Below are 22,606 nucleotides of genomic sequence, written 5' to 3' on the forward strand. Positions count from 1 at the left end.
CTTTAGGTGCAGATATGAGAAGTACATCATAATTATGGAATGGCCTCCTTGTCTGGGGTAATATCTGAGGTTCGTTGTCTCATGGCTCAAGGACATGGACACACAAAGAGTGAGGTTAAAAGTGGAAGTTTAACAGGTGACAGAAAAAGAATAGCTCTCTGCTGGAGAGAGGGGTCCTGGAGAAATGAATGGGCTGCCGGATCTGCAGTGAAATGCATGGGGAGTTTTAGATGGCTGGTGAGAAGGCAGGGTCTGATTTACATGGGGCAGGAAAGATTGGCTGGACCACGTGTTCCATTTGCATAGGGGATGAAAAACTGGTTAGGACTAGAAGTGACATTTGCAATAAAGCATGAATTTCTGGTAGCCCCCACCCTAATCTTTAATTATGCAGGTAGGTTCTCTGTCTGGCCTGCACCATGTTGCCCAGTCCCTTATTTTGTGATAACAAAAAAAAAAAAAAAAAAAAAAAGGAAGATGAAGCCTACATGTTGGCTATGTCAGGCCACCAGGTGGCCCTCTTCTATTGTCACAGCTGCCAGCCTTCTGTGCAGGCTTCCGGCTTGCTTATCTATGTTTGCAGCTCGATTTCTCAGGCTGCCCTGTGAGAAAAAAAAAAAAAAATGGGGCTGCTTTTTGTTAAAAGGGAAGTTCTGCCAAAGACTCTTTTACTCTATCTGCCTAAATAATTTCTTTCTACCTCCTGAATCAATAGAAATGATAAAGATAATTAGACCTACATCCCTCATGCCTAGCATATTACTCAAACATGTACGATGAGAGATGTTGAGAAGTGAGGATTGAATTAATTATAGATTTAGTAAATTTTTGAATCAAGACCTCTTTAGAAAAATTAGTAAATGCCGTATGATATCCTGGACTGCTGTCACAAGTCGATCGCAAAATGTAAAATGGCTTAAACAAAGTAAAGGTTTATTTCTCTCCAACATCACAGTTACAATAAATGTCTTTGGCGGTGAGAGGTTCTTCTGAATGTGGAGTACTAGGGATACAGGTTCATTCTACCATATGTTACCATCATCCTGTTCAGCCTCCTCTCCATTTGCATCCAATTGGCATGAGGGTAAGAAGGTGTAGAGGAGCCCAGAACTGGGACATATATGTGAAATGGCTAGAATTCAGTCACATGAGCACACCTCACTGCAAGGGAGTCTGGGAAATGTAGTCTAATTGAATGTCCAGGAAGAAGAGAACAATATGGATTTGACTAAGCAGCTGATAGTTGCTGCTATAATTTAAGTCTTAGAGTACAAGATGGATCAAAGAGGAGGGAACCTAGAGTCAGGCAGTTAAGTTAGCATTACAGTAATTCAGGTAGAAAACAATGACGGAGCTAAGCATTGAGACATTTAGTAGAAAGGCTGAGTTATGTAATAATTATTTTAAATAAAGAATCAACAAGATTAGATGTAGAGGTGAGAGATAAACTGAGTGATTAAGCTTGTGAGCATCCCTCATGTGGGGAATGCAAGAAATACACCTGGATTTGACTCAAGAAATTTTAAGAGAAAACTTACTGATACATACAATAGAAAGTATTCAGCTGGGCATGGTGGCTTACACCTATAATCCCAGCACCCTGGGAGGCCAAGGTGGGCGGATCGCCTTAAGTCAGGAGTTTGAGACCAGCATGGCCGATATGGTGAAACCCCTGTCTCTACTAAAAATACAAAAAAATCTAGCCAGGCATAGTGGTGAATGCCTATAAGCCCAGCTACTTGGGAGGCTGAGGCAAGAGAATCACTTGAACTTGGGAAGCAGAGTTTGCAGTGAGCCAAGATCGCACCACAGCACTTCAGCCTAGGTGACTCTGTCTTGAAAAAAAAAGTAAAAAATGGAAATATTCCATAATAATCTATTTGAAGGTGGTAAAATAAACAAGTTGTGGTTTTCCTTCTCCCAAAATCTTGCCCTCATCTTAGGTTGGATGTGCAGTGTATGTAGTTAGGTCATGTTGGTAGATGACTGAAGTGGAAAAATGGAAGGAAAAGTTCACACGTACAGGTAGAGCTGACAGCTTACTAAGCAATGGTTGAAGCCACTAAGGAGTTGTGTTAATCACCCAGAGAAATAATTAAGAACAGAAAGAGAAGACTGGGAAGAAAGACATTGTGATGGTATATATTTGAGGGCTTGCCAAAGAGATAAAAACCTATTTTTTTCCTTATTTTTTTTAAAGGAAATGAAAATTTACTTTGCAAATGAGACACCTGGGAAGAAAATTCTCCAGACTGCTTTAGTAGGACCTAAATGCAGTGGCCTCTGTGATTTACAATCTTCCAATGCCAGTGTAGATACCTGTTACCTCCTGGGCTCTGGGATTCCCCTGAGTTTTTTTAATGAAAAAATTCCTAATTTCTGGGCTGGCCCTTCCACCAAAAGACCCTTTGCACTGGGGTAGTTTGTCAAAGACTTCAAAATGCTGTCCTTTCCTTATCATGTGTAATAAAATTAGTGTGTCATTTTGGCTTCTCCATTAAGTTGTAATGTTCTTGAGAACTGAGACCATGTCTTGAATAAATAGATGAATAAACTGTATTTGTCACATATTTACGACTTCTTCATGAGGTCTAGCAAAGTGACTAGACCATAGCATATGACACTTAAATATTTGTTATATGATTAATTTCTAGGTGTTTAATGGTGGTGCTTGGAACAGGAAGGATGGGCATTTTTGATTTAGAGACTGCTCACTTTTCAGACATGTCTGTCAAGGAGTGAATGACAATTAGTCCTATTGACCTACAGGGATTTTCCCCCAAAATATTGGATATCTCTATGATTTAATAAACTCAGGTGTATAGACAGCTGCATTACTTAAGTCAGAAGTGATGGAGGATTATCACTAAACACAGTAACTATGCTAATATAATAATCTTCCTCTTCTCTTTCGTGCTGAAGAAGCCATGAGGGAAAGTAACCAGTCCTCTACACTTGAATTCATCCTCCTGGGAGTTACCGGTCAGCAGGAACAGGAAGATTTCTTCTTTATCCTCTTCCTGTTCATTTACCCCACCACATTGATTGCAAACCTGCTCATCATCCTAGCCATTTGCTCTGATGCTCGTCTTCACAACCCCATGTATTTTTTTCTTGCCAACCTCTCCTTGGTTGACATCTTCTTCTCATCTGTAACCATCCCTAAGATGCTGGCCAACCATCTCTTGGGCAGCAAATCGATCTCTTTTGGGGGATGCCTAATGCAGATGTATTTCATGATAGCTTTGGGGAACACAGACAGCTATATTTTGGCTGCCATGGCATATGATCGAGCTGTGGCCATCAGCCGTCCACTTCACTACACAACAATTATGAGTCCACGGTCTTGTGTCCTCCTAGTTGTTGGGTCTTGGGTGATTGGAAATGCCAACGCTGTCTTCCACACTCTCCTCACAGCTAGTTTGTCCTTCTGTGGAAACCAGGAAGTGGCCAATTTCTACTGTGACATTACCCCCTTGCTAAAGCTGTCCTGTTCTGACATCCACTTTAATGTGAAGATGATGTACTTAGGGGTTGGTGTTTTCTCTCTGCCATTACTATGCATCATTGTCTCCTATGTTCAGGTCTTCTCCACAGTCTTCCGGGTTCCTTCCACCAAGGGCGTGGTCAAGACCTTCTCCACCTGTGGTTCCCACCTCACAGTTGTCTGTCTGTATTATGGTACCGTCATGGGCATGTATTTCCGCCCTTTGAGCAATTACAGCCTAAAAGATGCGGTGGTAACTGTAATGTACATGGCAGTGACCCCAGTGTTAAATCCTTTCATCTATAGTCTGAGAAATCGGGACATGAAGGCTGCCCTGTGGAAACTCTTCAGCAAGAGAATTTCCTCAAAACCAATGTGAGGGCATCAATGATACTGTAGTCACCAATTATGGTATATTGGAAATCCAGCTCTGATGTCATCCTCCTACAAGAAGCAGTCTTTGTTCTTTCCAGCCTGAAATTCATTTTCTCGGAAATCTCACAACATTTTAATGAGCCATCTTATTGAAATTATCACTTTCAACTAATTGCTGCTCTTTTTGGCAGAGCGGCAGTAGAGTAATATTGGGTGTGAATCCTGACTAGCAGAGTCAAGTTGGGAAGATCTGAGCCTCAGCTTTCACATCTAAATGTTAGGAATAATCATAAGTGCCCTACATGGGTCACATGGTGTGTTGACCACAATAGCTCCTGCTTTTAATATTGCAAATCACTATTCGTGTGTCCATTTTTATTTGACTATTAAGTTTAATCACCCTTATTAGGCTTGCAAGCCTCTGAGGGTAGGAGTTGTCTTTACACATCACTGTACCTTCGCAATCTCGGTCATATAAAGTGCATCCAATAAATATTGGTGGAAGTGGAATGAATGAAGGAGATATTCGTTTCTGAAATGTAATTTTATAATTAGAGATAATCAAACCAGACATTGTTTTTTCATTCTTAAAACCTTTCAAGAAACTGACCTGGGGAAATATTTTCGTGCTTGCTTCATAGTTTAGACTAGACTATATCTAAAGATAACACAACTCGTCCTAAAATCTTACTAAAATGACAGTCATTAATAAAAATAATAATAAAAACAAAAGCAAAAGAAAGAATGACCACAGGATTCAGGATAAGAGAAAATTCAAGAGGGGAGATGGGGGAATAAGATTATTATTACAGTCCTAATATTCAGATTAAGTGGTGAGTCCAGGGATATTTTGAAATTATGATAGAGAGTTATATAGATACATAGATAAAAGCTCTGAATGAAACCATAAAAAGAACTTCTCTTTAATCAAGATGGATAGATAAGAGAGCAGTGAGGGAGGAGGGAAGTGTGATGAGACCAGGAGTCTAATTAAATTAGACATCGCTTAAAGCAATTTGGGGAAGAGAGAGTGAAGATACAAAATGAATACAAGACTAATTTTGCTGTTATGGATAAACTCAGTAAGGCCAAATGGAAGGAGATGTTTATTGCCCATAGTGAAATAGTAAGTACCAAAGAGGATAGATACTGTATGAGAAGGTATCCTTCTTTGCATCTACCGTCTAGATGCAAAGGTAATGTGGAAATAGAAACAATAGAATGAATTATTACCATAACAATAAATAAGAAGATGTCTACAAGATTTTGAGTTTGTGTCTAAAGGGAAAAAGATGCCCTTAATGACATTAGTGAACAAAAGAATAATTTAAGAAAAAAATAGTTCCATTTTGGGAGTGTTTTTAGTGTTCCTGTGACTCTTGTGGAGGTATTGAATTAAATAGTAGAATGAAGATATAATGCTTTGGAACAAAATTAACAAAACATGGATCAGAGGGGAGCTGGTAAGTAAAGTTTTCAAACAAAGAGGCCTGCAGAATGAATAAATTTCAAGAAAGCAAGCCATGATGGAGAATGAGGATTCTAGCTGGGGAAGGAAAACACTTGTACAGTCAAGACTTGACGTCCCTCCAAGTCAAACTATAGGTCTCTCTCCCTCTTATATCAGTCAAGGGACATAGCACAGTGTATTATCACGAACTATTCACTGAGCACTCAAGTATTTGTTTTTGAAAAAAATGAAACAAGGAAGAAAGTGCGACAAAAAAGTAAAAATGTGCCAGGTAGGTTCAGAGAAAGTAGCCATTTCATTAAATATGAAATGTACGTATGCATGTGGGTGTGTGCATTTAGTATATCACATATATTATCATCTCTTTCAACTTTCAAAACAGTCTTGTGGCACAGATGGCAATAGCCCTCCTTCCAGATGAAGATGTCACATCTCTAAAAGATAAAGTGACTTAGTCCATGTATTTCAATTAGAAAAATGCAGATCTTGTATTTGTGCCCAGTTTTCCTCGTGCTGAGTGCTCCTCCTCTGACTCCACAGCGGGTCTATAGAGGGAATATAGAATAATAAGGACAGATAGTCAACTAAGTCAGGATGTGTGCACCAGCGGGAAACATGGATAGAACTTCAACAAGCAGAGAGGGCACTCCAGCCATGGTAATAGTCCTTTTTATAATTCCTTTTAGAAGTCCTTTCATAATTCCTATTGAATAAAGTTATTCCCCTTTATCTTATGTTTTCATTTGTTGCTGTAGGATTTCAATATACATACTTAGCTTCTCACAGGCCATTTACAGTTAATGTCATACCACACTATGTAAAGTGTTGAAGCTCTATTTGCATAATTTCACTTACTGCTCCAGCTGCCTTTTGCTACAGATGCTATATGTATAACATTTACCAACATTACAAAGCAACCAAATCAATGTCATAAGTTTTCTTTATTTTTTACATTTTAAAAAATTTTCGGGCCAGGCGCGGTGGCTGAAGCCTGTAATCCCAGCACTTTGGGAGGCCGAGGTGGGTGGATCACAAGGTCAAGAGATCGAGACCATCCTGGTCAACATGGTGAAACCCCGTCTCTACTAAGAACACAAAAAATTAGCTGGGCATGGTGGCACGTGCCTGTAATCCCAGCTACTCAGGAGGCTGAGGCAGGAGAATTGCCTGAACCCAGGAGGAGGAGGCTGCGGTGAGCCGAGATTGCGCCATTGCACTCCAGCCTGGGTAACAAGAGCGAAACTCCGTCTCAAAAAATAAATAAATAAATAAATAAATTTCTGGGTACATTAGCAGGTGTGTATATTTATGGGGCACATGAGATATTTTGATACAGGCATACAGTGTGTAATAATCACATCAGGGTAAGTGGTGTATCCATCACCTCAAATATTTATCCTCTGTGTTACAAACAATCCAATTATACTCTTATGTTTTAATGTACAACTGAATTATTCTTGACTACAGTGATGCTATTGTGCTGTCAAATACTAGATCTTATTCATTCTTTAGAACTGCTCTTTATAACTGTTAACCATCCCCGCTTCCCCCCAACACCACTCCCACTAACCTTCCTAGCCTGTTAACCAACCTTCTACTCTAGCTCCATGAGTTCAATTGTTTTAATTTTTAGCTTCCACACATAGTGAGAACATGTGAACTTTGTCTTTCTGTGCCTGGCTTATTTCACTTAACATAATGACTTCTAGTTCTATCTGTGTTGTTGCAAATGACAGGATCTAATTCTTTTTATGGCTGAATAACATTCCATTGTGCATATGTACCACTGTAGTTCAGTCAGGGTGGTGGGAGAAATTTTAGAAAACATTAACCTTCTTTGAAGGCCAGAAGGTTTTGTGAAAGCCTTGGGAAAGAGGTTATGGCTGAAGGCAGCCTAACCCCCTTACCTTGAGCTAATAGCTAGGGGTAGATACAAAGCAATGAAGAGGAGTTTATCTAAATAGCTTGTTTAGTCATGTGATCCTAAGGCCAATTTTCGTTCTTCCACAGGACCCGTGACTGCTCTCTACTCAGAGGGTCGGCAATGTTAATTACCCTCTAATGTTGTTGACTTAAGACCTTTGTCATTTAATCTGTACTAAATAAATTCAAAGGCACTGGCTTTGGAGGTCACTGCTGACTCTGGTAGACGATCCTGGGCCAGGCTGACAGGCAAACCTGTGTCTATGTTTTTCAGACATGGCTTGGTCAGTGTCTGCGGGTCGGAGCCAGCAGTTGGTGCCCTGTGTGAGGAACACTGCAACAGATTGAGGATCGTGATGGAACCCTCAAAAATGAAGGTGAGGAGATCGCATGCCAAGATGGCCAAATAGGAACAGCTCCCAGGTGCAGTTCCCAGTGAGAACGATGCAGAAGGCAAGTGAGCTCTGCATTTCCAACTGAGGTACCAGGTTCATCTCAATGGGACTGGTTGGACAGTGGGTGTAGCTCAATGAGGGCAAACTGAGGCAGGGTGAGGTGCTGCCTCACCTGGGAAGTGAAACGGCTGGAGGACCCTCCCTTCTACCCAACTGAGACCATCAGGGACTTTTCTAGCCACTCCCATGCTCCAGTTAGGATGCTGGGCTTCTCCTGTGGTCTTTGCAGCCCACAGACCCGAAGATTCCCACTGGCTGACAGGTGCTGTGGGTTTCCAGTGCAAATCTGGGCGGGTGATTCAACCAGCACCATGGATTTCTAGCACAAATCTGAGCGGCCGTTTTGGATGACACCTGGAGTGTCTGTGAGACAGAGCCACACATACCCCTGAGAGAAAAGGGGCTGAAAGTGGGAGCCAGGTATCTCACTTGGTGGGTCCTACCCCCACAGAGACCAGCAAACTGAATCCCACTGCCTTGGGATTTTTGCAGCCAGCACAGCAGTTTGAGCTAGACCTGGGACCATTGAGCTTGGTGGGGGAAAGAGCGTTTGCCATTACAAGGCAGTCCACCATTACTGAAGCAGTTTGCTATTACCGAGGCAGCCCCCCATTACCATGGCAGTCTGCCACTACCGAGGCAGTTCTAACCTTATCTATGTAAACAAAAGCACAAGCAAGTTTACACAGCAGCTGGGCAGAGCCCACAGCAGTTCAGCAACGCCTCTGCAGGCAGACTGTGACTACGCTCCCTCCTTGCTAGTCAGGGCATCTCTGAAAAAAGGCAGCAGCCTGTCATGGACTTATAAATGAAGCCCCACCTTCCCAGAACAGAGCACTTGGCAAAAGGCGCAGTTGTGAGTTCCACTGCAGCAGACTTAAATATCCCTGCACAGCAACTCTGAAGGGAGCAACAGAACTCCCAGCACAGCCCTTGAGCTCTGATAAGGGACAGACTGCCTCCTCCAGCAGCTTCCTGACCCCCATATATCCAAAGAGACACCTCACAAAGGAGAGCTGAGGCTGACATCTGGCTGGTACCCTTCTTGGATGAAGCTACAAGAGGAAGGAACAGGCAATAATCCTTGTGTTCTGCAGCCCCCATGGGCGATTCTCAGGCAAGCAGCATCTGGAGTGGACCTCCAGCAATCCTTCAGCAGAAGGGCCTAACTGTTAGAAGGAAAACTAAAAAACAGAAAGAAATAGCTTCAACATCAACAGAAAGGACATTCACTCAGAGAACCCATCCAAAAGTCACCAACTTCAAAGACCAAAGGTAGATAAATCCAGAAAGATGGGAAGAAACCAGTGCAAAAAGGATGAAATCACCAAAAACCAGAATGCCTCTTCTCCAAGGGAGCATAACCCCTCACCAGCAAGGGAACAAAATAGGATGGAGAATGAATTTGACCAATTGACAGAAGCAGGATTCAGGCTGTGGTTAATAACAAACTTCTCTGAGCAAAAGGAACATGTTCTAACCCAATGCAAGGAAACTAAGAACCTTGAAGAAAGGTTAGACGAAGTGCTAACTAGAATAACCAGCTTAGAGAAGAACATAAACGGCTTGATGAAGCTGAAAAACACAGCACAAGAACTTCGTGGAGGATACACAAGTTTCAATAGCTGAATCTATCAAGCAGAAGAAAGGATATCAGAGATTGAAGATCAACTCAATGAAATAAAATGAGAAGGCAAGATTAGAGAAAAAAAAGTGAAAAGAAATGAACAAAGCCTCCAAGAAATATGGGATTATGTGAAAAGACTTAATTGATATTTGATCAGTGTACCTGAATGTGACAGGGAGAATGAATCCAAGCTGGAAAACACTCTTCAGGATATTATCCAGGAGAACTTTCCCAACCTAGGAAGGCAGGCCAACATTCAAATTCAGGAAATACAGACAACATCACGACGATATTTATCAAGAAGAGCAACCCCAAGGCACATAATCATCAGATTCACCAGAGTTGAAATGAAGGAAAAAATGCTAAGGGCAGCCAGAGAGAAAGGTTGGGTTACCCACAAAGGGAAGCCCATCAGATTCACAGCAGATCTCTCAGCAGAAACCCTACAAGCCAGAACAGAGTGGGGGCCAATATTCAATATTCTTTAAAAAAAAAAATTTCAACCCAGAATTTTATACCCAGCCAAACAAAGCTTCATAAGCAGAGGAGTAATAAAATCCTTTATAGACAAGGAATTGCTGAGAGATTTTGTCACCACCAGGCCAGCATTACAAGAACTCCTGAAGGAAGCACTAAGCAAGGAAAGGAACAACCAGTACCAACAACTGTAAAAACATACCAAATTGTAAACACCATCAACACTATGAAGAAACTGCATCAACTAATGGGCAAAATAACCAGCTAGCATAATAGCAGGATCACATTCACACATAGCAATATGAACCTTAAACATAAATGGGCTAACTGCGCCAATCAAAAGACACAGACTGGCAAATTGTCAAGATCCATTGGTGTGCTGTATACAGGAGACCCACCTCACATGCAAAGACATGCAAAGGCTCAAAATAAAGGGATGGAGGACGATTTCAAGCAAATGGAGAGCAAAAAAAAGTAGGGATTGCAATCCTAGTCTCTGATAAAATAGACTTTAAACCAACAAACATCAAAAGAGACAAAGAAGGACATTTACATAATGGTAAAGGGATCAATGTGACAAGAAGAGCTAGCTATCCTAAATACATATGCACCCAATACAGGAATACCCAGATAAATAAAGCAAGTTCTTAGAGACCTACAAAGAGACTTAGATTCCCACACAATAATAGTGGGAAACTTTAACACCCCACTGTCAATATTAGATAGATCAACGAGACAGAAAATTAACAAGGATATCCAGAACTTGAACTCAGGTCTGGACCAAGCGGACCTAATAGACATCTACAGAACTCTCCACCCCAAATCCACAGAATATACATTCTTCTCAGCACCACATCACACTTACTCCGAAGGATTATAAATCATTCTGTTATAAAGACACTTGCACATGTATGTTTATTGCAGCACTATCCACAATAGCAAAGACTTGAAACCAACCCAAATGCCCAACAATGATAAACTGGATTAAAAAAATGTGGCACATATACACCATGGAATACTATGCAGCTATAAAAATGGATGAGTTCATGTCCTTTGCAGGGACCTGGTTAAAGCTGGAAACCATCATTCTCAGCAAACTAACCCAAGAGCAGAAAACCAAATATTGCATGTTCTCACTTATAAGTAGAAGTTGAACAATGAGAGCACATGGACACAGAGAGGGGGACATAACACATCAGGACCTGTCTGGGATTGGGATGCTAGAGGAAGGGTAGCATTAAGAGAAATACCTAATGTAGATGACAGGGTGATAGATGCAGCAAACCACCAAGGCACGTAACACACCTGCACATTCTGCACATGTACCCCAGAACTTAAAGTATAATAAAAATAACTTTCCCTGTGTTTTCAGATTATATATATGTATCAGCAAATTCACTGACTCCTTCATTTCAATTGTGCTGCTACAGCCACTCAATGTTGTTGTTTATTTTTATTTCAGAACATTGTGATTTTCAGTTGTAGAATTTCTATTTAGGTTTTTTTAAAATACTTTTAACATCCCTGCTGGGGTTTTCTGTAATTTCATTCACTGGTTGCATATTTTCCTTTACCTCATTGAGAATAGTAAAAATAGTTGCTTTACAATCCTTACCTGGTAATTCTAGCATCTGAGTCATATTATAATTGGTCTCCATTAAATATCATTTTTCTTGAGAATGGCTCTTGTTTTCTGGTCTCCATATGGCTGCTAATCTTTAAAATTCCTGGACATTGTGAATATTATGGTGCTACTGTTTTATATTTTTCCAAATATGTTGAGGCATGTTGGTTTGCCTCTTTGAATCAGCAGATAAACAACTTTGCCAAAATCAAATGGAAACTCCTTCTCTTGGGCAGCAGCTCAAATCTTAGCTCGGTTCTTTCATCCTTAGCGGGAGCTGTCCCATGCATGAGTGGTTCAGGGTTAATTACATGAAAAAACTGGGGCTTAGAGAACTTAAGAAACTTGCCTAAGTCCATACAGCAAGATTTCAATCTCAGGCTGCCTGACCTCAGAACTTGTAATCCTTTGTGACCATACCAGGCCTATCTGTGTACAAGGTTGACAAAGAAAGATAAAGGGATCCCTTTCAGATGCTCATCTGGTCAAACTGAGAACACATGAGTTGGATTTGGGCTCCCTTTATGTCTTACCTCTTCAGGTTTTAAGATAAGAAGACAGGAAGAAGGACTCAATGCAGGTTATTTTTCCAGCTCCAAGACCTGCATTGCTCTCTTCCTGACTTTTGTTCATTCAGCTGCACCATATAGTAGCCATTCCACTTTGATGAATGGATTGAACATCACATACCACACATGCTAAGCCACGTCCTGTGTCTGGAAGACAGAATGTGGCTTTCATATACTTCTACCTTCCTCTTAAAGGAGCAGCTTACTCTTTTCCTTTGCCCAAGGTAAAAAAATAATAAACCTAGATTTTTTTTAGCATAAAGTTAGGTGGTTGTTCTTTTGTTCAGTCCAATGGAATAATACATTTAAGCCATTATATTTCTGACTTAAAGGGGTATATCATAAGTACATTTCTAGAACATACAATAAATTGGCCACTGTCCCAAAGAGATATCAAGAGTAACCCATATGCCCAAGTTATCTATATTCTATGCTTCTTTATTCTCTAGGTTCCCTGAATAGATGAAGTGGGTTAGGGAGACTCCTGTGGCCACTTCTACAGGAGAAAACAGAGACTCCATTTTCTGGGGGTCATTTCAGCTTCCACCTGCCCCATGGATCTGTTCATGTCACATCTGCAAGAATGGTATTCGGGTTTCTGGCACCTGCCACACTTAGGAAGGCTCAGCTTCTTATCTTTGCTCTCTTCAGTCCAGAGGAGATAAAAATAGGGTAATTGGCTGGGCGTGGTGGCTCACACCTGTAATCCCAGCACTTTGGGAGGCTGAGGTGGACAGATCACAAGGTCAAGAGATCGAGACCATCCTGGCCAACATGGTGAAACTCTGTGTCTACTACAAATACAGAAATTAGCTGGATGTGGTGGCATATGCCTGTTATCCCAGCTACTTGGGAGGCTGAAGCAGAAGAGTCACTTGAACCAGGGAGACGGAGGTTGCAGTGAGCCAAGACTGTGCCACTGCACTCCAACATGGGTGACAGAGTGAGATTCCATCTCAAAAATAAAAAAAAAAAAATAGCTGGGCGTGGTGGCACACACCTGTAATCCCAGCTACTCAGCAGGCTGAGGAAGGTGAGTCTCTTGAACACAGGAGGCAGAGGTTGCAGTGAGCTGAGACCATGATACTGCCTTCTAGCCTGGCAACAGAGTGAGACTCTATCTCAAAAAAAAATTGTTGCTGAATCTGGGCACAGACTGAGGTAGAGGATCTGTGCTAGGGGAAATGAAAGCATGGAAGCATGTAGCATTCACTCAAGATTGGAATAACAATTTTGAAACCTGAGGGGCCTCAAACCCATTTACTGTTCTCCCCATGGGACACTTTCTGGCTCTGATAGAATGCTGGAAACCTCGGCAGAGGCTACTAAAATGCAGAAAAAAATCTTCTGCCGACTTTCAGGACTGAGGAAGAAAACACACTGTTAGAAGAGGCCTTCTTTGAACACTTATCTGGTCCCTCCCTCAAGATGTTTGCCAAACATTGAATTTTCATGGAGGCAAAGTCCAAAGAACTAAGCTAAAAACCTCTGAAGAAAGGTTCTCATTACTTTTCAGGGCTAAGGAGACCAAGATGCATGAAAATCCCAAGGAGGAAACAATCTAGGAAAACAAGTTAACTTAACCTTCCTAAAGTTACAACCCAATCCTAAGCCCAAATCAATTCTTGATCGAATTGAGGTGATCAACCCACTCACCATATCTGCATAAAAGAGGAAAAGAAGAACCATCTCTGGTAGAGAAAACAACCCTTGAAGTCATTATAACCCTGGTATCCATAACTTCCAGCACATAATAAAATATTACTACACACACGCAAGAGGCAAAATGACATGCCTAATAATTAAGACCAAAAAAATAAAGATTGGAAGATGTTCTGATCTTAGACATGGGAGATGAGGAATTTAAAATAACAATTAGTATGTGAAATAGATAAAAAGATGAATAACTTTTACTAGCAAATGACATAAATAAAAAGCACAATGGACATTCTGGAAGTGAACAATACAATACATGAAATTCAGAACTCAGTTGATGAATTTAAAAAGTTGGATATATCAAGATACAGAATCAATAAACTAGAAGACAGGTCATCCATAAGAGATACATGGAACATGCACAGAAGGCCTAATTATATATAACTGGAGTCCCAGAAGAACAGGAGAAAGAGAATGGAACAGGATCAGTGTTTGAGAAGATAATTAACCAAGAATTTTTTAAACCAGCACAAGACATAACACTACAAGTTGGTGGAGCTCAGCAAATCTCAAGCAGTATAAATGGAAAGAAAACCAAATGCAGGCATAATGGAGAAAACTACCAAAAACCAGCCATTAACAAAAACCCTAAAAGCTGGTGGGGAACAGGGAAGGGTCTCAATACCTTCAAAGAACATGTCTTAATCCATTCAGGCTGCCATAACAAAATACCATAGACTGAGTGACATACATATCACAAATTTATTTCTCACAGTTCTGTCTGGAGGCTGGGACGTTCAAGATCCATTTACCAGAATATCCAGTGTCTGGTGAGTGCCCACTTCCTGATTCATAGATGGCCACCTTTTTGCCGTGTTCTCACATGGCAGAAGGGGACAAGGGAGCTCTCTGGAGTCTCTTTTAAAAGGACACGAATTCCTGCCAGGTGCCGTGGCTCATGCCTATAATCCCAGCACTTTGGGAGGCTGAGGCAGGTGGATCACCTGAGGCCAGGAGTTCAAGACCAGCTTGGCCAACATAGTGAAACCCCTCTCCACTAAAAATACAAAAATTAGTCATGCATGGTGGCACATAATTTCAGCTACTTGGGAGGCTCAGGCAGGAGAATTGCTTGAGCCCAGGAGGCAGAGGCTGCAGTGAGTTGAGACTGTACCATTCACTATACTCCAGACTGGGCAACACAGCAAGACACTGTCTCAAAGAAAAAAAGGAAATACTAGAGAAGAAGAACAAGCAAATCATGTAACAATCATATTAAAAAATATAATAATTAATATGTAGAGTATTGATATAAGGATAGGCAAACTGACAAATGAAACAGATTAAGATTCCAGAAACAGATTCATATATATAGTCACCGGACTGATGATAAAGATTTCCACTGCAATGGAGCAAGGAAAGGATTTTTTTTCAGTAAATGGCACTGGATCCATTGAATATCCACACTTCAGGAAAAAGAATGTATGTTGACCTCTACCTCACTGAATAAAAATATCAATTCCACATTGATAGCAGGTCTAAATGTGAGAGGTAAAATAGTAAATCTTTCAGATGAAATAATAGAGAACATGGCAAAGATTTAGCAAATATTTCTTAAGATATAGAGAGCTCGCCGGGCGCGGTGGCTCATGCCTGTAATCCCAGCACTTTGGGAGGCTGAGGTGGGAGGGTTACTTGAGCCCAGGAGTGCGGGACCAACCTTGGCAAATAGGGAGATGATGTCTCTATCAAAAATGAAGAATAGGCCGGGCGCAGTGGCTCAAGCCTGTAATCCCAGCACTTTGGGAGGCCGAGGCGGGTGGATCACGAGGTCAAGAGATCGAGACCATCCTGGTCAACACGGTGAAACCCCGTCTCTACTAAAACTACAAAAAATTAGCTGGGCGTGGTGGCGCGTGCCTGTAATCCCAGCTACTCAGGAGGCTGAGGCAGGAGAATTGCCTGAACCCAGGAGGTGGAGGTTGCAGTGAGCCGAGATCGCGCCATTGCACTCCAGCCTGGGTAACAAGAGTGAAACTCTGTCAAAAAAAAAAAAAGATATAGAGAGCTCTATTTAAAATTGATAAACTGAAACATTAAAATTGAAACTCTTCTCTAACGTCACCATTAATTGAATAAAAGCCAACTCACAAAGGTGGGTAAGATAGTCTTATTACAAATATCTGTCAAAAGACTCATAGCTAGAAAATATGAAAAACTACAGATCAACATTTTAAAAAAAAAAGCAGATCACCCAATGGAAAAAAATGGGCAGAAGACTTGAGTAGGTGATTGACAAAGATGATATACTTCTAGATGATGAATCTATGAAAAGTGCTTAACGTCATTAGTCATCAGAGAAAGGTAAATGGAAATCAGCAATTCCACTGCTGGACATATATTCAAAAGAAAGAAAATTAATCTATCAAAGAGATAGCCACACTTCCACGTTTACCGCATCACTATTCACAATGGCCAAAATATGGCAACCTAAGTCCCCATCAAAGGGTGAACGAACAAGGAAAATGTGGCATATATATGCAATGGACTATTATCCAGCCAAAAAAACAGATCTATGAAGCGAGGGTTCTAACTTTTCGCACCACTTTATTCCAGTTTAAGTGACAGAAAGAGACTCTGTCTCAAATTAAAAAAAAAAAAAAAAAAAACTTATCCTTTGGAGCAGAACAGATGAAACTAGAAGTCATTATGTTGGGTGAAAGAAGTCAAACACAGGAAGACAAATACTGTATGTTCTCACTCAATATGTGAAAGTTTAAAAAGTGGATCCCATGACGATAAATGAGCAGACTGGTGGTCACCGGAGGTGAGTAAGGGGAGGGGAATGAAGAAAGGTTGATTAACGGGTACAAAGGTACAGTTTGACCAATAAGACTGAGTATAGTTTACAATAATCTATTGTATATTTCAAAATAGCAAAATGGGAATAATTCAAATGTTTCTAGCATAAATAAAAGAGAAATATTTAAGACGATATATACCCCAATGACATTGACTTGATCTTGACAAATTTTGTGACGATATTAAATGATCACATGTACCTCTATTATGTATCTTATTAAAAAATTTCAACCATGCTGAGATACCACTATACTCACCACCATAGCTAAAACGAAAAGCATGAAAAATACTCAATCATGTTAAGGTATTTATTGAGCAACTAGAACTCCCATACACTGCTGGAGGTAGGGAAAATTGATACAAGTCCAGTACTTGGAAAAGTGTTTAGCACTGGCTACAAAAACTACACATAGGCCTGTCACATGATTCATAAATTCTACTCTTAAGTACGTATGCCCAAGAGATGTGTGTCGCTACATGACTCAAAGCCAAAAACCAGATACTGCTTACGCCTATAATTGAATTTTTAGTGGTATATTCACACAATAGAATACCATACAGCAATGAGCACGAAAAAATCTACAACGACATACAACCATGTGGCTGAATCTCACATAGACAATGAGTGAAAAAAGCCGAGGGCTGCAGGTGCAGCTCCCCAGCGCCTGGAGAGCAGCGCGGGGCGGGAGCTTGGCGGACGAGGAGCGGCAGGACGTCTTCCTGCGCCTCCGGGCCAGACGCCCACTCCGGTGATGTTCTTCATTTCAAGATGCCATTGCAGTTCTGATAAATGCAAACTGACAACATTCAAGGCCACGACGGAGGAAAAATCGCTGGTGCCTGGAGCGCAGAAGACGGCCCTTCACAAAGGAAATCCCTGATTGTTGTTTGAAATGCTCAGGAAGTGGCTGCGAAGGAGACTTTTTTCTTATCCCACTAAATACTACTTTGTGGTTCTTGTGTTTTCCCTAATCACCTTCTCCGTTTTAAGGATTCATCAGAAGCCCGAATTTGTAAGTGTCAGACACTTGGAGCTTGCTGGGGAGAATCCCAGCAGTGATGTTAACTGCACCAAAGTTTTACAGGGTGATGTAAATGAAATCCAAAAGGTAAAGCTTGAGATCCTAACAGTGAAATTTAAAAAGCGCCCTTGGTGAACACCTGATGACTGTATAAACGACCAGTGACTGATTCTTTCATCAAGAGGCGCAAATATATTGTAGAGCCCCTTAGTAAAGAAGAGGCAGAGTTTCCAATAGCATATTCTATCGTGGTTCATCACAAGATCGAAATGCTTGATGGGCTACTGAGGGCCATTTATATGCCTCAGAATTTCTATTGCGTTCATGCGGACAAAAAATCCCAGGATTCCTATTTAGCTGCAGTGATGGGCATTGCTTCCTGTTTCAGTAATGTCTTTGTGGCCAGCCCATCGGAGAGTGTGGTTTATGCGTCGGGGAGCTGGGTTCAGGCTGAACTCAACTGCATGAAGGACTTCTGTACAATGAGGGCGAACTGGAAGTACTTGATAAATCTTTGTGGTATGGATTTTCCTATTAAAACCAACCTAGGAAATGTCAGGAAGCTCAAGTTGTTGATGGGAGAAAACAGCCTGGAAACGGAAAGGATGCCATCCAGTGAAGAAGAAAGGCGGAAAAAGCGGTCTGAGGTCATTAATGGAAAGTTGACAAACACAGGGACTGTCAAATGCTTCCTCCGCTGGAAACACCCCCTTTTTCTGGCAGTGCCTACTTTGTGGTCAGTAGGGAGTATGTGGGGTATGTACTACAGAATGAAAAAATCCAAAAGTTTATGGAGTGGGCGCAAGACACATATAGCCCTGATGAGTATCTCTGGGCTACCATCCAGAGGATTCCTGAAGTCCGGGGATCACGCCCTGCCAGCCATAAGTACGATTTGTCTGACATGCACGCGGTTGCCAGGTTTGTCAAGTGGCAGTACTTTGAGGGTGATGTTTCCAAGGGTGCTCCCTACCCACTGTGCGGCGGGGTGCTCGTGCGCTCGGTGTGCATTTTCGGAGCTGGCGACTTGAACTGGATGCTGCGCAAGCACCACTTGTCTGCCAATAAGTTTGACATGAATATTGACCTCTTTGCCATCCAGTGTTTGGAGGAGCATCTGAGACATAAGGCTTTGGAGACATTAAAACACTGACCATTACAGGCAATTTTATGAATAACAGGAAGGATACACAAAAGGTTCCCCTTCCCTGTCAGTAAGCGTAGGGAAGATGGTATGAGGTCCATTTTGGGGCGGGTGCTCTAGGTCTTCTTGTCAGAGATGCTGCATGGTTTCTGCAGAGCACATTGGCTAGAAGCGTGATAGCATTAAATGTTCATCTAGAGTTAATGGTGGGAAGAGTGAAAGTAGCCTTGAGGCCAGATCAGGTAGCAAGGCATTCTGGGGAGAGGACCAGGGTGTCTGGGGAAGCCCCGATGCCTAAGGTCAGCCTGTTCAACGCGCTCAGGGACTTAGCAAAATGAGAGGATGTGACCTGTGCCAAAACTATTTTGAGAATTTTAAATGTGACCATTTTTCTGGTATGAATAAACGTATAGCAACAGTTAATCAATGATACAATTAATCTGATGATATATTTGTTGAAATAGAAATTTGATTTTACTCTAAATGATTTTTGCAAATCATTTTCTGCTCTAATACTGTACTGTGTAGTGTGTCTCTGGATGTCATCTCGGGGAGCTTAAAATGGGCTTAACCTTGTTTTGTGTTATTTTTGCTTGCAACAATGCACACTTCCAAAAACCAAAAAATAACAATTTCTAGTTTAGTGAATTTCCACAAGTCACCTTAGGTTATTAGCAAAGTTAAGGCACCTTTTAAAAAAAAATATTATTATAGCTTCTACAAAGAGAAACACTCAATTTTTCTAGAGATTCACCTCTATCTTCCTTTCCTCAGTCTCCAAGACTCGCTATCAAGCTGTGTTACTTTCACTGGACCCTAAATTATTGTCTGTGCCATCTGACTGCCAGTAATTAGTGCAGAGAACTAAGAGAGGATGATGCAGGTTTGAGGCGCCGGGGAGTCGGAGGGGGAGGAAAAGAGTTTATTTAAACAATGTCTGAGGCCCATAATGAGTTTAAAAACCAGCAATCGACACTATTCTCAAAGTTAAGGCTGTTGTTCATTAAATTCACTGTGTCCACCTCCCAGGATCGTTTCATCCTAATGTCACCTGTGTCTTCATTTAAACAGACCTGGCCCTGTCCTTGGGTCTTCCCGGTATCTGCCCCTGAGCTCTAAGTTTTCTCCTTTCTCAATCTTCCATGAGGAGGAAAGAAGTGTGCAGTCATTCCATGTGACCTGTTGGAAGACCTGGGAAGGGAGCTTTAGGTTCGGGACAGATCGTTGTTGTTGGTATCATTCACAGCGTACGATTTTTACTCTGCATTTTCACCATCAGCCAGATGATTTGGGGGTGCTGCAGTGCTGTCTCACATATCAAAAAGTAAATTTGAATCTTAAAAAGAAAGTCTTGAAACTTCGCTGTGTCGATACTGTTCAGCCAACAAGCTACCAGGGAACTGTGAGGCCTTGTCCTCTGGAGTTAGACTTTAAACAAGAATTAAAACCACGTGCTGTATTTTTAAAACATAGCCAAATTAAATGGTACATGAGAAATTCCGAGTATTAGACAGTTTTAAGGCAGTCAACTGAGAAAACCTTTTTTATTCCTCAAAGTCAGAAAACATTTTCATTTATTGAGAGATGCGTTTTTAAACTTTATCATTTGTAAACGTGGAAGTTGGTGGAACTGCTGTGTTTTCGCACGATTAGCATGGGCGTTTGTGTTGGAGCAGGAAGAACATGTTTGTTTTGAAAACTCAGGAGATGATATTGATGAGGGGGGTGCATGCAGTGTGTTCTCTCTTTATTGGCTTCTAAACCAGTTTTTTCCTTTAATGCATGTCAAATATTTCTCCCATGCTTCTTTTAGCAGAAAAGTTTTTTACCTATAAGATAGGGCACTTTTTAACTCTAAAACTAGTGATACTCAGGGACATACACTTTGTCTTATAAACAATTGCTAATCTACATCAAAAGGAAAACAGTAGTAGAGCAAACACCATATAACCCTCGCCCGGTGTTAACATTGTGCCCTATTTGCTTTAAGTTGTATGTATTTTTGAATTTGGCAAAATTGGAAATTAAATTTTTTTAAAAATTACAAATATACAAAGTTATTTATCTCAGCATATTTATTACAGTGTGACTGCATCTGATTTATATTTAAATTGGCAGGTTTTGCGGGCTTTTTCTTCATCATAAATGTAAAAATAGGATTTTAGAGTCTATTTCCCCAAGCCTCACATTAAAACCATGGACCTATCATGCTCTATGTAGCTGTGATATCTCATCTTTCTAGAATGACACTTGTTAAAAAGTGTTCAAACATTATTCCTAATGCCTGCGGCAGAGATTATATACGATCCATTCGTTGGGGCTCAAAGTATCTCACTTTTAAACTTTTTAGAATAATTTACAGCAAATGAAACTTACGATGCCGTGACAAGAAATTTAAAGCATCAAAACGATGGTTTGAAAAGGAAGCCTGTGATACATGCAGAAGAAGCAGAACCCAAGTGATTTGTGAGAAATATAGAAAGTATCTAAATTACCTTACAGTAATGATTAAACACTGATTTATATGTACTGTCAAAAAAAAGAACAAACGCAAAAGAGTACAAACTGTATATGTCCCTTTAAATCAAGTATGAAAATAGATAAGCCAACTTTATGCTATTAGCAGTTAGGAGAGTGAGCACCCATGCAGGAACAGCAACTAGAAAGAAATATAAGGTGCTTTCTGTATCAGGGTCAGCAATGTGTTTTTCACTGGAGTGCTGGTTACTCACGCCTGGTCCGTTTGTAAAAATTCCTGATAAAATTTTCAGGCTTCATTTTATTTCCTAAAGCAACATGAGCATCATTATTTTCCATCTACGTCTTATAACGGTATTATCTGGAGTCTCTAAATGCCTCCCCTCTGTTGGTTCTTGCTATTGGAATCTTCCTTCCTTGTGTATCTTTTTTATCTTTGGGTTTATGTTGAATATTGTGCCTGAAAAATTATTAAGAGAAATAATTTGAGCTCTAAGGTGACATTATGTTTCTCCAAATAGGATTTTTTTTTTTTATTGCTTTTGCTTAGTACTTTGGGTCATAGAAATCTGGAATCATTCTAGTTGAAGTTTAATCCTTTAAATTTGCCAGACCTCTTTCTAATCAAAGCCATCTGCAATACATGTAGAGTCAGCTTTAGTTTTGGCTGTTACTTTGGCCTCCTGTTATACATACACACACACATATGTGTGTGTGTGTGTGTGTGTATATATGTATATATTTATGTACACATATACATATGGAAACTCCATCTCAAAATAAATATATTTTGGCTTACTGTTATACATATAGCATCTTACATCACCCAGGCTGGAGTGCAATGGCACCATCTTGGCTCACTACAACCTCCACCTCCCAGGTTCAAGTGATCCTCCTGCCTCAGCCTCCCAAGTAGTTGGGACTGTAGGCATGTGCCACCACACTCAGCTAATTTTTGTATTTTTAGTGAGATGGGGTTTCACCATGTTGGCCAAGCTGGCCTTGAACTCTTGACCTCGAGTGATCTGCCTGCCTCAGCCTCCCAAAGTGCTGGGATTACAGGTGTGAGCCACTGCGCCTGGCATTCCTAGGTTATGTTTTAGGATTGCTGCACATAAGGAGCTGGTCTACTTCTTGTAAATAAGACTTATTTCCCAAGACCCTCACCTCCAGGGAATAACATTGGAGCAATTATCCATGCTCATCTCAAGAAACTACCTTGGGATTGCATCCCCAAGTTATCTCCAAAATGGATAAGCAGACCTGATGTTCTCCCTGTCCAGCCCATTTCTTCATGAATCTAGGATTCAAGACTTGGCTCTCAGATCCCACAAGTCTCATCAGGGCATAAATAGCCTTAAATCCTGTCTCCTTTTTTACAGAAACTGAAGACACAGGCAACAAGTTCTCTGCTCTGTACCTTTAGCCAAGAGGAT

At 40.9% G+C, this 22,606-nt stretch overlaps 1 protein-coding gene and 1 pseudogene across 1 annotated transcript; both read left to right on the forward strand.

The window, feature by feature from the left end:
• Positions 1 to 2,927: 2,927 nt before the first annotated feature.
• Positions 2,928 to 3,866, forward strand: LOC108291714 (olfactory receptor 1A1). The gene has a single exon (XM_017512164.1). The coding sequence runs from the start codon at positions 2,928 to 2,930 to the stop codon at positions 3,864 to 3,866; it is 939 nt and encodes a 312-aa protein (XP_017367653.1).
• A 13,553-nt stretch (positions 3,867 to 17,419) lies between these two features.
• Positions 17,420 to 18,727, forward strand: LOC108291759 (annotated as a pseudogene).
• The last annotated feature ends 3,879 nt before the right edge of the window (positions 18,728 to 22,606 follow it).

Source organism: Cebus imitator, unplaced genomic scaffold, assembly GCF_001604975.1.
Source record: "Cebus imitator isolate Cc_AM_T3 unplaced genomic scaffold, Cebus_imitator-1.0 Scaffold464, whole genome shotgun sequence".
Lineage (NCBI taxonomy): Eukaryota > Metazoa > Chordata > Mammalia > Primates > Cebidae > Cebus > Cebus imitator.

What these genes read in the sequence shown, in the direction of transcription:
- LOC108291714 (XM_017512164.1), top strand. Translation starts at nt 2,928, where the DNA reads ATGAGGGAAAGTAACCAGTCCTCTACACTTGAATTCATCCTCCTGGGA.